At 43.2% G+C, this 22,804-nt stretch overlaps 1 protein-coding gene across 4 annotated transcripts in view; it reads right to left on the reverse strand.

Moving 5' to 3' along the window:
* The window catches only part of CC2D2A (coiled-coil and C2 domain containing 2A), a 107,979-nt gene that overhangs the window by 63,782 nt on the left and 21,393 nt on the right, over positions 1-22,804 (reverse strand). For all 4 annotated transcript variants that reach the window (XM_067530369.1, XM_067530370.1, XM_067530367.1 and 1 more), the window contains 7 exons: positions 22,608-22,709; positions 21,321-21,503; positions 18,783-18,939; positions 17,486-17,622; positions 16,015-16,146; positions 12,544-12,753; positions 3,792-3,898 (listed from right to left, as the gene is read on the reverse strand). In XM_067530369.1, coding sequence (XP_067386470.1) covers positions 3,792-3,898; positions 12,544-12,753; positions 16,015-16,146; positions 17,486-17,622; positions 18,783-18,939; positions 21,321-21,503; positions 22,608-22,709 — 1,028 coding nt within the window. The remainder of the gene's footprint in view (positions 1-3,791; positions 3,899-12,543; positions 12,754-16,014; positions 16,147-17,485; positions 17,623-18,782; positions 18,940-21,320; positions 21,504-22,607; positions 22,710-22,804) is intronic.

A 22,804-nucleotide genomic window follows, 5' to 3' on the forward strand; every position in this document is an offset into this window, starting at 1 on the left:
AAGTCTGTGGCATGTTTCCAGTCAAGAACCAAAATGTATCTTCCTTTTTAGTTTATGTTTATTACTGTGTTGTTTGTTGAAGCTGAGTTGCTGTTGGTGTTTTTATTTGTTTTCCACAATCTCTTGGATTTTTTTGGGCTAGTTTCCTATTTAACTTAGATTGTTTTTAATGCATTTGTTAACATGCCCAAGTGGGAACGTCTACATTGCTATTTTTGGCCACATAGCTTGAGCCCTGAGAGTTCAAGTCAGTTAACCCACGCTCTGAGACTCACTGCCACGGGCTTTTTATGCTGCATAGATGTATCCTAAGTTTCATTTCAATATTTCTTTAATAAAATGTTTAAGTTATACGGATGATTCAATTAAAAAATCTGCTTAGTTTTAATTTAACCATTGCCTTTGTATTATTCTCTTGATATGGGTATATGTAAAAGCTAAATATGATTCAACACTTAAAAGTAGAAAGGTCCTGTGACATAAAGTAAACACCTCTTATTGCAGCATAAAACTACACTTTATAGTCCTATGATCTAATATGGTCTGCAGTAACAGTGACATATGAGAAACTAACCAGAGCATACTCAATGAGTCCACTGACATCAACCAAAATTGAAAAGTTCTAAGAGCTTAACTGATAGCAAGTATTTCAGCAATCACTTAGCTTCCTAGAGACAGACAGAACAATACACTTTTCTAATCGAAAAGGAAGTCCTCTTTTCTATCATTCAGTGAAGGATACTATTGGTCATCTACTGATGTAAAAAACCAACATGCTTCTAAGTAAGAACAAGCATCCAAGGGACAAACTGGAGTTCATGCAACAGTTAATTTATCTAATTTATGTGGTTACCAAGGACCAGTATTTGCAATGACTCTTTCCTGTGAAATAATACAGGGGGACTAAAAAGAGTCATTAAATAAATGCCTTCATGCACATTTGTTTTTCCACAGAAGACACAAATACAAATTGGATTCCATGGCCAAAGGGATTTTTCCCCCTGCAATGTATTTGTTCATAGTAAATAAAGTCTAATGTGGTACTGAAAACCAGATGAGACCTTGAATTTATCCAGTTTTACAGCCAGGATGACTGAGACAGAGGTCAAATAATTTTCCCGACAGTTTCACAATGAGTGAGCATTTCAGTATGAAATCAATTTTCATCCAGTACTTTGAGTTTAACCAGTAGATATAATATAGTGATCACCATTAAAAAGTCAACAATTACCAAGACTGTGATATCTATGATACCATCATTAAATCCTAATTACAAGTAGAAGGAAATACTGTAGTCTCTCAGGTACAATAGTATGGTAACTGTTGGCAAATGTGAACTATTTAATGGTGACCATGGTACACTCTCTATTTCTTTTAATGTATTCAATAGATTCAGAAATCCTAGGAATCTTTTATTGTGAGCTAATCATTATGTAATTAAAACTACAGGGTTAAATATTTTAATTAAAAGGAGTATAATTTAAGAGACTTTAGCACATAAACTAGACCTGGGGATTACACAGCCACGCTGATATTCTAGTGTTTCTTTTCATAGCCAGCAAGCAAATTTTCCACGTGCAAAACAGACATTAAGAATCAATCTTGCAATTCACTACATGCAAGTGCACCCCTGTACCCAGATGCAGCCCCAATGACTTCAACAGGGTTTTTTGTGGGGAGAGGGATGCATTCTTATGCAGGATGAGGGCCTAAGCTTTCATCCTTCTACAAGCTCCCTGCAGGCAGGCTCTTTCATCTGCACAAATGCACACTGATTTAAACACAAAAATGTACTTAATAAATGCTTAAGGCCCTGAGAAGGGAGTGCTGAACAGGCCCTTTAGTTAGCAATGACTCCAACTATGTAAGATAAAATTCTCCCTTTTGAATTGAATTAAAATTGAACTTGCCACAATTAGGCCCAGCAGGAGGGAATAACAGCTGTTCTCAACTGATGACAGATACTGCTCATATATTGACAATTCTGTCAGAAAACTAAAAATGTTCCAAAACCTTTTCCAGAAATACACTGCTCCTTTGGGAGCAATAAAACATGCTCAAATTTCACAAATACACATTTTAAAAATCATTCTTTACAACAAGCAGAAGGAAAATTTACCATTTAACTTTGCATTATCACAAACTAAATAAAAATTATGTAAATTTTACATGTAAAATTGGAGACTGAAACCAATTACATCTAAAATTAATCCAAGTCCCCACAAAAGTGTACAACGTGCAAAAAAATTAATTCAATTTAATACACATGAAAAGTGCTAGTCTATTTGACTCTTCATAAAAAATGCCAAATTGACAGGCTTATAGACAGCTTTCTTTTTATCCACAAAGGACTAGTGACATCAGTGCATGTTTCTCTCAGACCTCCCCAAATTCATCACATAAAGGCAATTAAGAGTGACCAACATTATAAGACTTTAGTGCAGTTTAGCGGATGTCTACGAGGCCTGTACGATTTAGTACAAACTGGTCTCTGATTCAGGTTTAGACTCCTAGGGCATGTCTACACTACAGCCCTAAGTAGACCTATGTTAGGTTAACTTAGTCACAGCAGTAATTACTGTGCCATGAAATTGACACGGCTGTCTTGCTTCTGATGAGGTCCAAAACCACCCCAGCTCCAGCTAGGAGCACAGGCAGAGGGAGCACAGGAGGGAGTCAGGTTCCACTGCCCAGGCTGTTCCCCCCCTGCTCCTAGCCTCTCAGTGGAGGTGGGGGGGAAGAAGCCACCTAGGTTTCTTTTCCAGGCTCCCAGCTGGGAGCAGGTAGCAGAAGCCCCCTGGCTGTGGTGTGAAACTGACAAGACAGCTGATGTAAAGGATGCAGTGTCTGCACAGACACTGAGTTGCCCTACCTACACCGACATGAGCCTTACATCTCTCATGGAGGTGGAGTTATGATGTCAGTGTAATAGGGCAGTGTTTCTCAACTTTTTTGATACCAGGGACCGGATTCCTATGTCAGGGAGATCTCAGGGACTGGTGCTGGTCCATGGACTGGTCGTTGAGAAACACTGTAGAAGGACACTTACATAGGTGGGAGGTGGGCTGTAATGTAGACACTGACATAAATTAGGTCTACCTAAGCTGCCTTATGTCAACCTAACTGTGTAGTGTAGACCAGCCCTTAGAAACCACACATACTCCACGATGAGCTTTATCTCACTGGGATGTAATGTACTAACTACATCTAACACCAGCCTCTGTTGGCTGAAATCAGATTTGATCATGTTTTTAATTATTCTGCCCTCTAGTAGTTGGCCTTCCAAGAAGAAAAATTATTAGAGTAAAACTCCCACTGACTTCAATGGGGCCAAGATTTCATCCTTACTACTATAAACTGAGATTCTCCACAAGTGGAAGAAATCTGAATTTCTCCACACTGCATAGTAGTAGCATAGCTGACAACTGTAGTGTCTGTTGTTTGTGGCTATTAATTTTTTTACAAGAGCACAGTAAAGTTAACAGTGAAAAAACAGAAAAACAATAATTTCATTGCTTGGGTTTATAGGACTACTATTAATAATAGAATAACCAGAAATCAAATCAAATCATGAAATTAAAAAGATTTTTGGAATGTAATGTGAAACAATGCACAATATAATTTTGTATATATATTTCTTTATTAGTAGCCTGGGCTGTTTACTTCACACGCATTAATACTTTACAATAAAATGTCAAGTTTGGCATGGTTTTGTAGTTCTATACATGTGCAAAAATAAAGCAAAAGGAGTAAAATTCTGGAAAAAAGTGATCCAGTGAATCTCTACCTACCTGATTTCAAATTTATATTCAGTTACGCTCTGTTGTGCTACAGGGTTAGGGACATTGGTTCCATGGATGTCCAAACTATTCTGTACAGCGTTCCTCAAAGCATGCAGCTTAAACAAAAACAAACCAACAATTCATAGATGGTTTCAAAATGTATGGCAGAAACTGTAATGCGCACCATGTAACCTGAAATGAACCAGTTAGCTACCATATGACAGGAAACTGATACTCCAACTAGGTAAATGGAGACAGATGAAGAATTTAGTTTCTGTACCCACTTTGTATCCCCTCAAAATGATGATTTCAGAGATTGAGTGAAATTAAAAACTAGAAACCTCACAGACCAGTATTCATGGTTCAACAATCATGATAAAAGAATGAACTTGTGAAACAAGGGCAATAGAACTGCAATCCAAAAGAGGATCACTTTCACTCATTTATGCACTGATGAAACTTAATCACTTAACTTCTTGTAAACATTTTGTCTACCGTACATCTCCTTGATGGATAAAATGTTCTATGTTCACTACTCAACTGAAAGCAAAGGATGCACTTTAAATAGCACAGGCTAAATATATCAACATGATAAATAAATGCACTTTATGAAAAATCTGTTCATACTCAGCAGAAATGCAAAAGTGGCCTGGTCTATACTTACCGTGAAATTCGGCGTTGACAGGAGATACGCAAGCTATGTAGAGTAGCTTGCATATCTCCCGTTGGACTTCCTAAATTCTAATTAGTGCAGCATCCCCATTATGCTGCGCTGACAGGAAATGCCCTCCCAGTGATGCAGCGTTACTGTTTTTCTGGGGGTGGATTTATTGAATCAATTTCAATTGAATCAATCTTCACTTCCGCTCAATCGATCCTGGAGAATCGATCTGGCGGAGCCGAATTTGCTGCTGTAAGTGAAGACATACACCCATTATCTACTTACCTTGCCTCCACTGTGCTTGTATCTAAGCACCTTGCAAAGATTAATTTTTCTTCACAACACCCATACTGGATGGGGAACTATTGTTATCCCTATTTTACAGAAAGGAATCTGAGGCACAGAGAGATTAAATGACTTCCTCAGTGTCACTCAAATATGTTTTGGCAGACTGAACTAAATCTGAATACCCATCTAGTGTCTTAACTACAAGACTGTTCTTCCTCTCAAATAAATTAATTTTATCTGGTGATTTCTTTCACCCTAACCTTCACAATGGGTGAAACAGAAAAAAACTACAGTAAGCATCAGTTTGATAATTTCAGATATTGTACTAAACAAGAATGGGACAAGCACTTCCTATTTTCAGTTGATTGTAACTTTCTCAAATCATTATCCTGTGCCTTAAATTCCTCATGCTTGATCTTAAATTTTCTCATTCTCATGTCTGGGGTAACTTCTCATACCATAACGTCTTCATTTATTACACCGTCAGCTTTTGGTGATAATATATTAAGTATGACAATATATAAATAAAATCAGTATATTAATCACAGCTATAAAGCTGGAAACTGGAATTTTATTTTAATAGAACCAAGTTTTTATAATATGACTGTTTTTCTTGAAAATGCCAAGGTAAGGAATTTTTGTCAATACAATGGAAACAAATAATAATTTTATTCTTTTTCACCTAGAACTGAGACTAAGCTTCACTCACCTCTCTCCATCTTTGTACGCTGCTTTTCCCTTTCTGTCTGTATGAGTCTCTGTACACAACTCGGAAAAGCCATAACTTTAATCTACCACTCACTGCAAAACATTTTTGATATGCTGAATAAAGGATACTATGTAAATTCTACTGTATTATAACAATTATACTGACTTGTGCCTGGTCTACACTAGAGAATTTTGTCGACAAAAGTCAGCTTTTGTCGACAAAACAGTGCTGGGGTACACACTACAGTCACCTCCACGCCGACAAAACTGCCCCATGTTTCCGACGAAATAAAACCCCCTCGACGAGAGGCATAAGGCTTTTTGTCAGCAGAGCTAGGGCAACACAGTGTCAGTGCAGTCAGTGTTAGAGCAGTGGAAGGGTTGTGTCCCCTAGAGCAGTGAAATTGACAAGTAAGCGGGTGCTGAGCCCAGCTCCCGATTGCAAGCTGGGACCAGGCAAGCAGCTGGGCTCGGGACAAGGGGGGCTGCAAGCTGGGGTGCAGGAGGCTGCTGCCGGCGAACCTGGGGCGCAGGGGCTCCGAATCAGTGCGGGAGGCCGCCTTCCGGCTGCAAGCCAGGGCACGGGTGGCTGCCGCCCCTCTGCGAGCCCAGGAGTCGGGTAAGCTGTGGGTGGCTACTGCCTGGCTGCGACCTCAGGAGCCTGGCTGTGAGCAAGGATGCAGGCAGCTCCCCCTTGGCTTGCAGAGTGTAGGAGGCTGCCGCCAGGCTCCCACCCAGGGTGCTGGAGGCTGCTGCCCGGCTTCCCAAAACACCAGCAGTTGCCGCCCGCCTCCCAGCTGGGACCAGGTTGAAAGTGGCTGGCTGCCACCTGCCTTCCCACTTCCTGCCTCCCAGCTGGAAACTGGGACTGGGTGGGACATTGGCAGCTGCTGCCCCGCTTCTGAACTGGGACTGGGAGGGACAAGGGATTAGGGGGCAGGGAGGGGCAGCCCACAGGGAGCCTGTGGGCTCCTGGCAGGGAGCTGAGAGATGGGTTTCTCAGTTCCCCACATTGCCCCTTAGGTCAGAGGAAGTGCTTCTAGTGAGGACACACTCCATTGACCTAAGGAAAGCAATGTGTGCATCAGTCACCACAGTAACTACAGTGGTGGCTGAAAGTCGACATATATTATGTCAACTTCTTTTCCTAGTGTAGACAAGGCCTCGGATCCCTTTAAGAGATCTTATTTCAAATAAGTAACCTTAAACAGGTAGGTCTGCACTGAACATGGAGTAATGTTTCATTATGCTTGTTGGACATGTTTTAATCAGCTTTCAATTGAAATTCATTTGATCTGATGTTAAAGAAAAGATGGTTATTAACCTTCCGTAACTTTTGTTCATCGAGAAGTGTTGCTTGTGTCCATTCCATGCTAGGTGTGTCTGTGCGCCAAATGCACTGGTGCCAGAGATTTTCCTTCAGTGGTATCCGTACAACTGGCTCTAGTCCCTCTGCAGTGGCGCATGTATGTGCCAGTATAAGGGTGCTGCCGGGACCCCCTTCCTCTAAGTTCCTTCTTGCTGGAATGCCAACAGACGGGAAGGAGAGCGGGTCATGGAATGGACATGAGCAACACATCTTGAAGAACAAGACTTACAGAAGGCTAATAATCATCTTTTCTTCTTTGAACACTTGCTCATGTCCATTCCATGCTAGGAGACTCACAAGCAGTACGTCTGGAAGTGGGCCAGGAGTTCACAGACATAACGATTGCAATACTGCTCTGTTAAAGCCCGTATTGTCTCGGGCCTGTTGCATGATGGTGTAATGTGACGAAGGTGTGAACCGAAGACCAAGTCGCAGCCCTATAAATGTCCTATATTGGGACCTGCACTACAAAAGACACCAATGAAGGCCTGTGCTCTTGTGGAACGGGCTGTCAGAGTGGCAGGAGGTGCAACCTTTGCCTGCTCATAACAAATACGGATGCAGGAGGAAAAAGAAGTAGTCCTTTGTGATGAGACTGGCAGAACTTTCATTCGTTTGGCCACCGCTATGAAGACCTTAGTGGATTTCCAGAAGGTTCTCTTGATGTAAAAGGTCAGCACTCACTTGACATTCAGGGTGTGAAGGCATTTCTCGTCACTAGAGCTGTGTGGCTTTGGAAAGAGGACTAGCAGGAAGATGTCTTGGTTGACATGAAATTGTGACACCACCTTTAGTAGAAATGCAGGGTGAAGGCACAACTGACCTCATCCTTGTAAAATATAGTATAGGGAGGCTCCAATGTTAGGGCCTTGATTTCAGAGACATGTCTCACTGATGTAATTGCCACCAGAAAGACAACTTTCCACGACAAGTGGAGAAGGGAGTAGATCGCCATGGATTCAAAGGGGGCCCAGTGAGTCTGGACAGAACTAAGTTGAGGTCCCATGGAAGAACTGTGTCTCTGACCTGTGGAGAGACTTTTCCAAGACTTTCAGGAGTCTGGCTGTCATTTCATGGGAGAAGACTGATCTGCCCTGGATATATGGGTGAAAAGTTGAGATGGCCACAAGGTATACCCTGATCTACAGTAACGCCAGGCCTTGATGTTTCAGGTAGAGTAAGTATTCCAGAATAAAATGTAGGGAAGTGGGGAGGGTTATGTTCCACTGCCCAGCAGGAGAAGCGTTTCCATTTTGCCAGGTAAGATGCTCTAGTAGAGGGCTTTCTGATCTCTAACAGGACTTTCTGGACCTGGGTGAAGCTAGCTTGCTCCTCAGGGTTCAGCCATGCAGCATCCACGCTGCCAGATCTGAAAGGCAAGGTCTCGGTGTAAAAGCCGACCGTGATCCTGTGAAATCAAATCTGGAGGGACCAGGAATGTCCTAGAGGCTGTCACTGCCAGATCCAACAGCATGACGAACTAGTGTAGGCAAGGCCATGCTGGAGCGATCATTATGACCCTCACCTTGTCCCTCTTGATCTTTGTGGATGAGAGGAATCAGCAGGAAGACATATATCAGGCCTTCCAATCACTCAAAGAGAACAGCATTGAGAAGCGAGCCACTGTCAAGTTCCGACTGGGAACAGAAGTGGTGACATTTTCTGTTCTGTTTGGTTGCGAACAGGTCAACCTGGAGAGTTCCCCACTTCTGGAAGATAAATTTGACCACTTCCGGGTGCAGGGACCACTCGTGGCGAGAAGAGAAAGACCTGCTGAAGTGATCTACTAGTGTGTTCTTGACCTCCAGGATATGCACGTTTTCTAGGTGGATCGCATGTCCTACACAAAAGTCCCACAGAGTGAGCGCCTCTAGTCACAGGGCTGAGGATCTTGCTCCCCCATGCTTGTTGACATAGTGAATAGCTGCTGTTTTGTCTATCAGCACTGTACATCATCTTTCCCAACATCTGGGGAAGGAATACTTCACAGGCTAGATAGATTGCCCTGAGCTCTCTGACATTCATGTGTAATGCTAGTTCCTCTGCAGATCAGAGGCCTTGGGTCTTGAGGGAATGAGGTGGGCCCCCTATCCTAAGTCTGAGGCATCCGAAACCAAGGAAAGCATTGGGTGTGGGGCTGCGAAGGGAATCCCTCCTCCTACGTGTTCAGGAATTGTCCACAAAGCCTCTGAGGCCAGTAATTCAGAAGGGATCATGAGGATCATGTCCAAACTGCGTCTCGTCAGGGAGTGGACTGATGCTAGCCACACGTTTGAAGGGGTCTGAGACGTAGCCTTGCATATTGCATCACATAGGTACATGCTGCTATGTGCCCCAGTAAACTGAGGCAAACCCTCGCTTTGGTGAGTGAGTGAGCTGTGACTTAGTTGATCAAGTCTGACAAGGCTTGGCATCCAGCTTGAGATAGGAATGCTCTGCCCTGGATAGAGTCAAGGACTGGCCCGACAAACCCTATCCTTTGCACAGATACTAACATAGATTTCTGCTCTTTTACCAACAGGTCCAGATTTCGGCAGGTTGTTCACAGTACCGTGATATTGTGCCGGACCTGAGCATCCAAGCGACCCTTGATGAGCCAATCATCGAAGTAAAGGTACATCTGAATTCCTCAACATCTGAGGTAGGCTGCGACCACCTCCATGCATTTTGGAATGTGGAACATGGAATATGGAGATATGGAAGTATGCGTCATTCAGGTCGAGGGCGGCATTCCAGTCTCCCGGATCCAAGGATGGAATGACAGAGGCTAGGGAGACCACATGGAATTTTAACTTCTTGAGATATTTGTTTAGGTGACTCAGGTCTAATATGGGCCACAGGCCCCCGTTGGCCTTTGGGATTAGAAGTAATGAGATGGGGGCTGAGGAGGAATCAAAATGAACAGGAAGGTGTACCCCACTGCGGTGGTGTTTCGTATCCACTTGTCTGATGTTATAGTCATCCATGTAGGAAGGAAGGGGGAAAGGTGGTTTGAAAAGAAAGAAGGGGTTAAGACTGTTAGGTTGCCCCCGGGTGCCCCCTCAAAAGGCCTGTCTTCCACCTGGTGAGTAGCAGCCTGACCTTGACTGAGGAGCACTGGTAGTTGGTTGACCCTGATGGCGTTTATAGCCCTTGTTTTTTCTTATAGGGCTCGTTCCTGGCCTGACCCAGCCTGCGAACTGCTGCTGTTGTTGGGGCCTGAAATAATTCCTGGAAGCCGGTGGGGTGTACAGTCCCAAGGAGCAGAATGTGGCTCTAGAATCCTTTAGGCCGTGCAGCCTGGCGTCCATTTGGTCGAAAAACAGTGCGCACTATCAAAGAGGAGATCCTGGATAGACTGTTGAACCTCCGCCGATAGGTCAGATGACTATAATCATGAGGCTTTCTGCATAAAGACCTCTGATGCTATTGTTCTGGCTGCTAAGTTGGCTGTGTTAGGGCCGCTTGGAGAGAAGCTCGGTCCATTGATTTGCCCTCCTCCAGGATAGCCACAAACTCCTGCTTAGACTCCTGGGGTAAGGAGTCAGCAAATTTAGCCATGGAATGCCATATATTAAAGTCATATCTCCCCAGTAGGGCTTGCTGTCTAGATATGTGGAGCTAGAGAAAATAAATAATATATTAATACATTTTTCTTCCAAAGAAATCCAGGTTTTTTTGCCTCTTTGTTTTTAGAGGGTGAGCTTGACTGCCCTCATCTATCTTTTTCATTGGCAGCTGACACCACCAGCGACCCTAGGGATAGGAGAGAGTAGAGGATACTCAAACCCCTTGGGGACCACATGATATTTTTTCTCTGCCCTTTTAGATGTAGGGGACAGAGAGGAGGGGGTTTGCCATCGGGCCTTGACCAGCTTGACAACTCCCTCGTGGACAGGAAGGGCCACTCTGGAATGGGTTGCCGCTGCCAGAATATCAAAAAGTGTGTCAGCCGGCTCCTTCAGCTCCTCTTCTTCCAGACCCAGATTCGCAGCTACCTTTTGAGCATCTCTTGGTGGACCCTAAAGGCATCTTGTGGGACTGCGGCAGAAGGACCCGCTACTGCCTCATCAGGTGTCAGTCAGGCAGGCAAAGAAGGAGTGGGCGACCGTTTCTCCATAGCTGGGGTCGCCTCCTCAAGGAGAATCACTGAAGCCCCCCCCTTGCTTGGTCTGGTTCTTTGTCCAAGTCCGGAGGCAGGCATCACACTCAGAGGTTCCCAAGACCCATCGCTCATGCTGTGACCCTGGGACAGTAGGGAATCCCCATGGGTTCCAGAATTGCCATGGTCCGGCCATTGCATTGGTGGTGGTGGTAGGGTGGGGGTAGTGGGGAGAACTGGTACTGCTGGACCATAGGCAAGGCAACCTCCTCTCCCTCTGAATCCGAGGGGTCTTCCTCTGGAGACCATGGCAGTGCTGACCTTGTTTCCAGCTCCTCAGAGCACTGGTGGGTGTGGTTCTGGGTTGCCAGGGAGCAGTGCTGGGGTTCTGCCCATCAGTGCCAAGCATCCCTAGGTCGTCGATGATACTCTGGTGACCAGTACTAGTGCTCTGCTGACTGATGTTGTGGCTCCGGGGATTGGTGCCAGGACCCTGGTGCCCTATGTCAAGGTTCTGTGACTCAGTACAGGGAGTCCAGCTGTCGTCGTCAGTGCTCTGAGGACAGGTCCTTGGCTGCTTGAAAGGACTTGGGCGTACATGGTACCGCAAGGTGCCAGGTACTCCTACTGCTGCCTGCGGCCAGAGGCGGGTCCTGGGGTGGACTGAGAGCTCTGCTGGATGAGGCCACAACCAACCCAAGTTACAGGGAGGATGATCGGCCCACCACGGGTTTTGGCTCACCCCCCACTTCCTGTTTGTCCTTGTTAAGGGCCAGAGAGTGCCCTCTCCTGCTGTGTAGCTTCTTGTGCCGTTTCTTCGGCACCAGGGATGGAGATTGGTGTCGGGATGAACTCAGTACTGGGGGGAGGGGGGGTGTGTGTGTGCGCTTCACACCAATGTACTGGGTGCTGAATCTGAGCGGCCCGGCTCAAAGTTTGGTCTGAGGGCCAACTCCATCAGGAGCGCTCTTAGCCTGATGTCCAGTCCTTTTTTGTGTGGGGTCTAAAGTTCCTGCAGATCCTGCACTTGTCCCGAAAATGGGTCTCAGCCAGGCACTTCAAGCAGCTCTGTTGAGGGTCATTCTCGGGCATGGGCTTTTTACAAGAAGCACATGGTTTGAAGTCTGGGGACCAGGGCATGTCCCGTCCCTGCGGCTAAGTATCTGCGAACTAAATACAACTAACCTAAATTACTAAATTCTAACTATTTAAATTTAACTAACAACTATTTACACTAAACTACAGATGAAAACCACTGGTAAAGGCTTGCCAAGGCAAGGATGTTTCAGCACTGTCACTGGTGGTAAAAAGTGAGTGGGAGGGGAGCCAGCAGCACCCTTATACCAGTGCATACACACACCACTGCAGAGGGCACTAGAGCCAGCCCTACGGATACCACGGAGGGAAAAATCTCCAGCACTGGTGTATGTGGCGTGCATACACACCTAGCACGAAATGGACATGAGCAAGAACTCAAAGAACAACAAATATTTTGGAGCAGGGAAGTTAAAACTTTTTAGAAAAACAGGATTATTTTCAACCAAAAGTATTATTCATGGCACAAAGCTAGAAGTTACATTGCTACATTTTGAAGACTCAAATTCAGTTTTAACCTTAAACTAGCTACTGAGTATCTCAGCAAGCTAGAAAATACCTTATCTGTAAGGAGTTTAGTAAGGTTTCGCTGTCTTCTTGCTAGATATTGATCATACAACTGAGCCAGTTTGGCTGCCAGAACATGTTCACGGCTAAAACAGGGATGATGGGTGAATATTAATCCAGAAATATCAATGTCCAGTTGAAACTGTCCATGAGGGTCCCCAGATCCAACAATATATTGGTTGGCATGCATAGGTTTTATTGCCTGAAATGAAGAAAAGAGAAAAGTGAAATGCATGATGTAACACTATACTGATGGGTGGACTGGAGCTTGTGAAGATGGTCATGTGACAGGCAATAACCCACTTGTCTGTGTCTAACCATAATGTACCTGTACCTGAGTTTTTGCAACAGGAAAATGTATCTTGTTTAACCAAAAAATTCCTTTCTTTGAGACTCCAGATCCATACATCAACCAACAGATCTTTTACCCTGTCCTGTAAAACAAAGAGGCAGAACCGGACTTGTCCATCAATAGCAAGGTCAGGCTAACCAAATCCACCTGAAGATCCTGCTCAAAAACTTAAATTACCCTTAATTAAAAGTTCCATGATAAATATTACCATAGAAAAACAGTATTCAATAAACCTAGTGCAGAGCAAGTAGGCACAGCCAAACTAGTTAAATAGAAACATACGAATACATTTTAATTGCATCCCAATCAATGTAGGGTAGAATGAATATGTGGACTGGATTCTTGAAGAAAGGAGGATTTTTCTTGCTTGCTGAAAATTTCCTATTCATAAGGCCCCACTTAACTTGCGATATTGCAGAAATTGCTGATTCTACAATATTAGGCTTTCACTGCAATTTTGACAGGGGGAGCCCCAATGTGTGCGGGGCTGACAACAGAAGCCCTGGGCAGCCACTGTCAGCCCCAAGTCCCTGCTCTCAATCCCAGGCAGCCAGCAGTGGGAGCCTCCATTTTCAGCCCCGGGCAGCTGACAGCGGAAAAGTAATAATGGGCTTTATTACCACAAATAATGAGTTCTGCTATTATGTTTCCACAATTTTCCATGGCTTGCCTGCAACTCAGCCGCAATTATTTCACAATCATCCTGCAATTCAAGTAGGGGCTTACCTATTCGCCTTCAAATGTAGGTCCACAGAACCAGTATATAGATCTCAGTGAACATACACAGGGAAAACCAATTTGCTGCTTTACACATTTCCTCATAAGGAATATTCAGCCCAGGAAGCTGCCATGACACTTAGGAAATGAGCCCAGATATTAGATGGAAGAGGCAGACTTTACTCTCTGGGCCTCCAAAACAGCCCAGAGGATCTATCCTGATACAGGCTTCTACCCCTTTGATGCTGAGTGACATAACACAAAGAGGGGCTTAGATTTCCTAAACAACTCGATATGGCTAATATCAAGTGCTTGCCAGCCTCTCTTTGGGAGGAAGAATAGCTTCAGGCAGGAGAGGAAGCACCAAGGAATTCTCTTTGGGTTCAAGGATGAACCTGTGATGCCAATAGCTAGCAGCCTGAAAAATGAAGTAGTCTGACTCTGAACTGGAGATTTTGTTCAGACTGGGCACTGAAGGAGCCATATGGAGGAGCGGGAATTGGGAACAGGAAAATCCACCAAATCTCTTCCTGGCCAATTGGTTTGGGTTGTACTCTACTTTTTTCTGGAGGAGTGGCTTTTCCTCTAGTTATATTGGTATGACCAGGAGTGGTGAAAAAGTGACTTTGCTTCCCCACAATGCTGCAGGGGAATACATGTTAGTCAGGCCCAGTGAGATCTGTGAAATGAGTTCTTCAAAGGTAGGACATTAGGGACTGTGTTTTGGACCTCGCATCCCCCTACCACTGTTGCCTTGCGGCCCTGCAGACACCTTCAGTGACCAAGGTCGGCACCGCTCCGAACTCCTTGGTGCCGAGCTGGACTCCAGCGACCTGGTTCCGCGTCATGGACTGCGTGGTGCCAGGTCTTCCTCCGGTGACCGGGTTCCGCACCGCGAACTCCTCAGTGCCGGGTCCTCCAACGGCGACTGGGTTCTGCAAACTCCTCAGTGCCAGGGGCTCTGGAATGGGAGCTGTCCGAGCGCCACCTGGCAGACCTCGATCAGTGCTGCCTCCTGGCATGTGCTGCCTCTGGTGCCAGGGATTGACGTCGGCGCCAAGAGGGAGACTCCATGTCCTGTGCCGGAGCAGGTCAGCTTGATGACACTGACCTGGAGCGACTACTGGGGGAGCGACTCTGCTCTACCCTCAGAGACTGTCCAGCAACAGATCTTCCTCCCCGTACCTTGGATTTCCACTGCCATTCAAGGGGACTGAATGCAGGTTTACCCCGTGACACTGACCCCTTCTTCCTCGGCAGAGGGAGCGCGGAGGTGGCATAGGCAAGGCCAACAAGGCTCTTGCCACCTAAAAAGCCTTCAGGGTCGATGGCGCCGGCAGGGGCACTCTCCCACTCCCAGAAGTCAGGGGAGGCTCCCTGAGCAGAGATGCAGGCACCGGAGAAGTCCCCGCAGGTACTTGCCTTATCTCTAACTACTCTTAACAACACTTAACAACTACTTAACTAACTAAAAACTACCTTAGAATATCAAACAAGTCCAAACAAGGGGAATAGTACTTGCTGAGAGCAAGGCTAGTTCCAGCAACCGTCACGGGTGGAAAGAAGAAACTGAGGGGGTGTAGGTCCGGCAGCGCCTCATATACCACGGCATGTGCGTGGGGCTCCAGGGGGCACTGGAGCCGGCCCTATGGGATCTGCTAAGAGGAAAAAGGTTCTGGGTAACCGTGCGCACACACCTATAGTTGAATGGACATGAGCAAGCACTCGAAGTAGTAGTAGATGTTTTTGCAATTTTACCCCAGTCAGTATGCTTGCACTGTGGAGGGAAAGATGAAACTGGGAAAGATCTCCAGATGAGTGTGGTTAGTCTTGCCCTGCCAATGAAGTATAGATTTAGTTCTGCCTCTTTCTGCAGTGCAGGCCCATTAATAGATCTGTGGAACTGGATGTGATGGAGAATTACGTATTTGTAAATGTCACTAGGACCAGGTGATAAGCAACTTTCAGACTGGTAACGCAGAAGCAGTTGGAAGAATTTTCATCTAAAAAAAGAGGTAGCCTTGTTATATGCTAATGTATCATGGTTTCTCCAAAGAAGGTGGAGAGCTTTAAGAAATGAGAGTCATTACAGTGAAACAAAGCTTATTTGAATCTGTCCACACTAGATTATTTTTTTCTTTGCTCAAGTGTAGCTACACCAATGCTGCACCAATGTAAAAAGACACTTGAAGTGGTACAGCTTACCCCAGTGCAAGTTGCAAGTTGACGGCACCACATTTAGGGGTTTGGGCTGGTGTAACTACAACAGTATAAGACACCCATTGTAGACAAATCTTTGAATTAATCATGAAATTTCATTATTAAGGATTCCTGAGTGTATAGTAACCAATACTAAATTGTGCCATATATGAACATATATGAAATGCAACCTACCTTTCTATACAATGTTTCAAGTTCTGGTTCAATGCCTTCCTCCAATGAGAATATTGGAGGTCTCGTAGAGGACTGTTTAATTGGACTAGGCAATGCTAAGAGTTTGCCATCATCTCCAAACCATCTTTTCCCCTATACATAATAAAATGAGATAATGTTTTCAGTAATTTTTATTGGGAATGATGTGCATAAATACTATTATTCCAGAATATAAGACCCCACATTTCAGTAGATGCTTAGCTTTTAATTCTTTTTCTTTAAGCAAGCAAACAAGCAAAACAATTTAAGTATGAGTAACTTGTGACTGATGTCCCCCATGTGTTTTAGCTGATTCAAACAGAAAATTCTGAGCATACTGTAGTCCACTGACAAGTCCAAGACCTAAAGGAAATACATTTAAGGACTCTGCCTGAACCCTTCCTACGCTACCATTTTTCTTAATCTCCCAGCATTGCACATTTTAAGAAAAATGCTAGTGTAGATAAGACATAGGATGCAAACTGCATGCTTATTTTAATGACAAGAAATTTAATGGATAGATCCATCAGTAGCTATTAGCCAAGATGGTCAGGGATCCAATCCTGTGCTCTGGGAGTCCCCAACCTCTGAGCGCCAGAAGCTGGGAGTGGATCACAGCGGATGGACCACTTGATGATTACCTGTTCTGTTCATTCCCTCTGAAGCACCTGGCATTGGCCACTATTGGAACACAGGATACTGGGCTACATGGACTATTGGTCTTATCCAGTATGACCGTTCTTATGTTCTTAATCTGTCTAACCAAGATGTTATGCAAATCTTAAATTACATATGTTATATTGCTCACTTTTGATTTACTTAAATTTTCTAATAAATAATAACAATAACCAGCTCTTACAGAACACTTTTCATCAGCAGATCACAAAACACTTTATAAAAGAGTTCATTATCATTATCCCCATTTCACAGATGGTAAAACTGAGGCACAGAGCAACAAAGTGGCTTGCTCAAGGTTGCCCAGCAGGCAATATTAGCAGAGCTGGGAATGGAACCCAGATCTTCTGAGTCCCATGCTCCATCTGCTACGCCACATTGACTAACATTGCTTTCTTTAAGATAATTGTGGATTTAATCTGTTATTGCACTAATACCATCAGAACATTCTCAGAGACAAAAAAAAGCACATTTTTGTTCTCTGTTGAAAAATACAGTTTAAGTGAGAGGTACCTGGCTTGAAGCACTGTCAATTCCCAAAAAGGTGCTTACTTTCTAATAAAAACCTTCCAAAATTCTGATACTGCTCTCAGACTGGATTTTTAAATATACATAGGCCATCTGCTAGCCTGATTATTAATGCTTCACCTGAAGGGTAACCAAATAAAACATTAATAACATCATAAGCAAAGGGTCTGAATTTTGAACACTCCTGTTTGGGATGTAAAAAGAGTATTCAAACGAAACAAACACCAGTAATAATGTAGTGGTGACTTACCTGCTCCTGTCTCAGTATTCTGTTTTCAAGAATGTTTTGATTAGATAATGACACAGTGGGCCTTTCTCCTGTGTAGAGTCCCTCATCTTCTAGGTACCGTGGCTGCATGTTTTCACGTACCTTCTGAGACGTAGGCACTAAAGAGCAAACAAATATTCAATATATTTTATAACTGGAGCTATAATTGATCAGCTTTATAAGGACCTATGCTGCCTTTTAAAAACGACTTTGATGTTTTGTTGCTGCAAAGGCATACCCTAAAAATGCTGTCTGTGAAATGTGCCCGATGGCAATAACTAATATCGATTATATATGTAACCAAAGGAACTCTTATTTCCATAATAAGGACAAATCTATAATATAGATTTATGACAACATTCTACATGTTTTTTAGGTATTTACTCTAAAGATTTCATTACTTATACTTAAAGTAACTTAGTTTTAATGAATAACATGAAAATAATTACTATGCTAATTAATAAGTGTTTCTTGGCTTTGGTGGTGTTGTTTTCGGGTTGTTTGTTTGTTTTTGAGGGTTGCCTGCATTATTTCCCAGTATAGCTGATGCATGCACTCTGAGGCATCAGCTCAAAACTTTCTAGATAGCAGCACCCACTGTAGCTGTACGTGCACGCTAACTACGTCCTCACACCTTACCTTTCTATATAATGGGATATATATATCAGGGTATATATAAGAAGTACAGGTCCAATTATCATTCTGTTTTCGTTACTAAATCAAGAATAAAGTAGCCAACACTGTGGCACTGGAAGCTGAACCAGTCAGACACAAAGCACCCAGAACAGAGAACAAGAGAAAACCAACGTCAAAGATGTTGACATTGAGAAAGGTCCAGATAGCAATGCTAGCACATACCAGTACTGGGTTTAAGAAGAGTTGAAAAACTGATGGTTCAATTTCTTCTTCCTCCTCCTCAAATTTGAGAAGGCAGAATGAGGCTGGCAAGCAAAAGCTTTTGAGGATTTAGCAGGCCTAGTGAGTGGAGCCTCAACACTGGATTTTGGGAAACAAGACCACTAAGTTAGCAAGCTCCTAGAAGGTTGCTTAGAGTGACTCTCAACATGAAAAGCCTACCATATGAGACAACTTAGTTAGGTCTCTGTGCTTCAAGCCCTCCTTAGGCACAGACCTGTCTGGCTACTGATAGACAGCAGGGATTGGGCATTGATTCCTCTGGCTGTACCTACAGAGATCCTCAGCTAACAGGTGCTATTAGAGGTTAGAGTATGTTATATTACCGTTAAATCAAACAAAAAAAGAAAAATGCATTTCATACCTGTTCGGATACTGGGAGTGAACAAAATTTCTCTTTCCTTCTGTAGTCGCTCAGAGCAGCTTTCGTAATCTGCAGGTTTGATTACTAGAAAATCGTGGGCCATCTGATCAATAATGAATAAATCTTCTTTATCATTAACAAGGTGGTCTTCTTCATCCTATATTTTATATGTAAAAAAATTATTAGTTCTTTTATTTAGTATTAAATTCTGGTCTGGATGACATTAATCTCACAATTTTGCATGCAAACAGAAAAATGTGTTCTATTTAAATTATGCTATATGTTATATCCTCGCTATAATGAACCCCTTGGGATCCAAGCCATTTGTTCATTATAGCCAAGGGCTCGCTATAGCACAGAGACTCACCAGGGGAGAGAGGAAGTGACAGCTCCTCTATCCCTGGGGCTGCGGCAGGGGCAGAAGGAGATATCAGCCCGTCACAGCAGTGGGGTTCGAGGTGGGATCCAGGGACCAGGTTCAAAGATTCATTGTTATGAAGGAATCCATTTTGAAGCACTGGGAGGAGAGGAAGGTGACTGGGAACAGTCAGCATGGATTCACCAAGGGCAAGTCATGCCTGACCAACCTGATTGCCTTCTATGATGAGATGACTGGCTCTATGGATGTGGGGAAAGCAATGGATGTGATATACCTTGACCTTAGCAAAGCTTTTGATACGATCTCCCATAGTATTCTCGCCAGCAAGTTACAGAAGTATGGGTTGGATGAATGGACTATAAGGAAGATAGAAAGCTGGCTAGATTGTTGGGCTGAACGGGTAGTGATCAATGGCTAGTTAGCAGCCGGTATCAAACAGAGTGCCCCTGGGGCCACTTTTGTTCATGAGCTGGATGATGGGATGGATTGCACCCTCAGCAAGTTCGCAGATGACACTAAGATGGGGGGAGTGGTAGATATGCTGGAAGGTAGGGATAGGATTCAGAGTGACCTAGACAAATTGGAGGACTGGGCCCAGAGAGATCTGATGAGGTTCAACAAGTACAAGTGCAGAGTCCTGCACTTAGAATGAAAGAATCCCAGGCACTGCTACAGACTGGGGACCGACTGGCTAGGCAGCAGTTCTGGGGAAAAGGACCTGGGGTTACAGTGGACAAGAAGCTGCATGAGTTGACAGTGTGCCCTTATTGCCAAGAAAGCTAATGGTATTTTGGGCTGCATTAGTAGGAGCATTAACAGCAGACTGAGGAAAGTGATTATTCCCTTCTATTTGGTACTGGTGAGGCCACATTTGGAGTATTGTGTCCAGTTTTGCATTCCCCACCACAGGAAGGATGTGGACAAATTGGAGAGAGTGCAGCGGAAGGCAACAAAAATGAGTAGGGGGCTTTGGCATATGACTTATGAGGAGAGGCTGAGAGAACTGGGCTTATTTAGTCTGTAGAAGAGAAAAATGAGAAGTGATTTGATAGCAGCTTTCATCTACCTGAAGGGAGGTTCCAAAGAGGATGGAGCTAGGCTGGTCTCAGTGGTGCCATATGATAAAACAAGGAGCAATGGTCTCAAATTGCAGTGGGGGAGGTCTAGGTTTGGATATTAGGAAAAACTTTTTCACTGGGACAGTGGTGAAGTACTGGCATGGGTTACCTACGGAGGTGATGGAATCTCCATTCTTAGCCATTTTTAAGGTCCAGCTTGACAAAGCCCTGGCTGGGATGATTTAGTTGGGGTTGGTCCTGCTTTGAACAGGGGTTTGGACTTGATGACCTCCTGAGGTTCCTTCCAACCCTAATCTTCTATGATTGTATGAAGGCATTACAGCGAGGTTGTACTGTATTTAGTATAGCTAGTTATTCTTACTCATACACTGGAATGATCAAAATCAATATAAACACAGTTTACTCAAGATGTCAGAAAGTTATGTTAGAGTATTAGAAATAGAAACTCCATTTCATTTTAACAAGATGTACAGCTTACTAACAAATATGTTAATTGGGACCGATTCTACCACCTTACTGACATTGACTAGTTTACTGCTCTGCAAGTAATCCCACTGGAATGAATGGGACAACTTGAGGAGGAAGATGCTGCTCAATGTGAGAAAGAGTGGAAGACTCAGGCCTGCAGTTACCACCTTGGATTATTAACTACAATCACTTTTCCTTTATGTCTTGTCATCCTGCTTTCATATTGTCTTGGAAAAAGTAGCCTCTCTCTTTAACGAACATGCAATATCAGCCTCAGATAAAATTCACACCTTCTAATACAAAGTCTACTGATTTGTTCAAAGTTTATTATGAAACTTATTTTCTCATATATGCCTGTGAAGCCTGTGGTTTCTGCATCAAGAGTGTAAATTATTTGTTATATAATTGTTAAGCAAGAAGTACTTCACTACTAAAGAAAAAGGACCAAGTGTAAAGAAATTAACATCTACCTTATATCAGTGTTTTGAAAATGCAATCCAAAGTTATTTTTTAATAAATTATAAAAAAAAGTTAGTTTTTATTAAATGGATACACAAAAGTTAGCATAAAAAGTCTGAATAAAATATTAAAAATTATGTCTATGATTTGTACCATTTCATCCTCTGTTTGTTCTTGCTGATGGCTTATTATAGATTCTTGTTCTTCCCCTTCCTCTTCCTCCTGATTTGAATCACTCTTTGTCTTGCTCTTAATTTCATCCTTTATGTTCTCTGACTCAGGATCAAAATTGAAAGTAAAAAAATTATATGTTTCTTCAGCAGAAGGAAAATCAGCCTGGACATAAGATAAGAGGGTATCATTTGTTTAAAATCATGTTTACAATATTGTTTAGTACAAGTAAAACAACTAAAAATATATTTCCATGAGTAACAACAACGTTTATGAATCATTTCAAAAAAATATATCACACAAACACTGAAACACTGAAATCATGCATCTGTTAAATAGTTTATACATCAAACTCTTTTATCATTAATACATTTACTACTTAATAACATTTATTGTAAGACTTTTAAATATCAGCTGCTTCAGTTTTAACTTACTCATCTTTTTAAATACAAACATACTTGGGAAATTATAGAGACCTGGATTATGTTGTGGCTGTGAAAACCAAAGTCTCACATGTGGGGGAGGTAGAAGGGCATTATGCAAACAGCAGTTTCTAGAGATATTTTGCACACAGAAGACACAGGCAGGAACAATGCCCTTGAGGAGTTAAGAGGAGCACAATGAAAAGTGACTTCTATGTCTTCCCTGCTGAAGGCCCCAGAGTATTCCAGACAGTATTGGGGAGGTAGGGGGCAGAAACTGTCCTGTTCTGCCTTATGTAACACAGCTGGCTGTGATACGATGCCACATGTGCCTGCACTCAAGAAGCACAAGTTATGGGACTCTCCTGCCCCTGCACAGAGTCAGAATCTGCTCCTAATAGGCAGAACTAATCTTTAAAATTTATACCCAGTGACCACAATTAATAACAGTATTTGTTGCCATATAATATAATACACATATAATATTTAGGAGTATTACTGTGGCTGTTAATTGATGAGAGGAATGTCTAATAAGAAGTGAGAGCTCCTATGGGCCCCAGTCCCAGCAACCACATGGCTCTCATTTCACAATTCAAGTTTTATTTTGAATCAGAGATTTTTTTGTGGTTATTTTTAATATCTGTCTGCAGATTTGCTATGGGTATTTATGAAGAAGATCATATTTTAATTGTTTGTTAAGCTCCTAAACACCCTGACAATTGGGAGAGCATGATGCAAATTAAGGTCCCAATCCTGCCAGCTGCTCCACACAGTGAAAATCCTGCAGCCTCACAGAGTCCCACTGAGGTCAGTAAAAGTTACTGTAATGAAGGAAAATGATTCTTACATGTGACTTATTTTTGAGTTTTTTGACAGAATCACGAAACTTGACTCTAGAAGATATCTGGAATTCATCCTCTTGCATGTGTCTTGAGTCATCTTTATCAGACTGCATAAAAAACATCTTTAAAGTTATCATACAGATTATTTACATGCACATTAAAATGAAGGTGGTGAGTAGTTAATGTACAGATTAACTGTTGC

This window comes from Emydura macquarii, unplaced genomic scaffold (assembly GCF_026122565.2).
Source record: "Emydura macquarii macquarii isolate MOO-44397 ecotype Brisbane River unplaced genomic scaffold, CSIRO-AGI_Emac_v2 contig_3062, whole genome shotgun sequence".
NCBI classification, from domain to species: domain Eukaryota; kingdom Metazoa; phylum Chordata; order Testudines; family Chelidae; genus Emydura; species Emydura macquarii.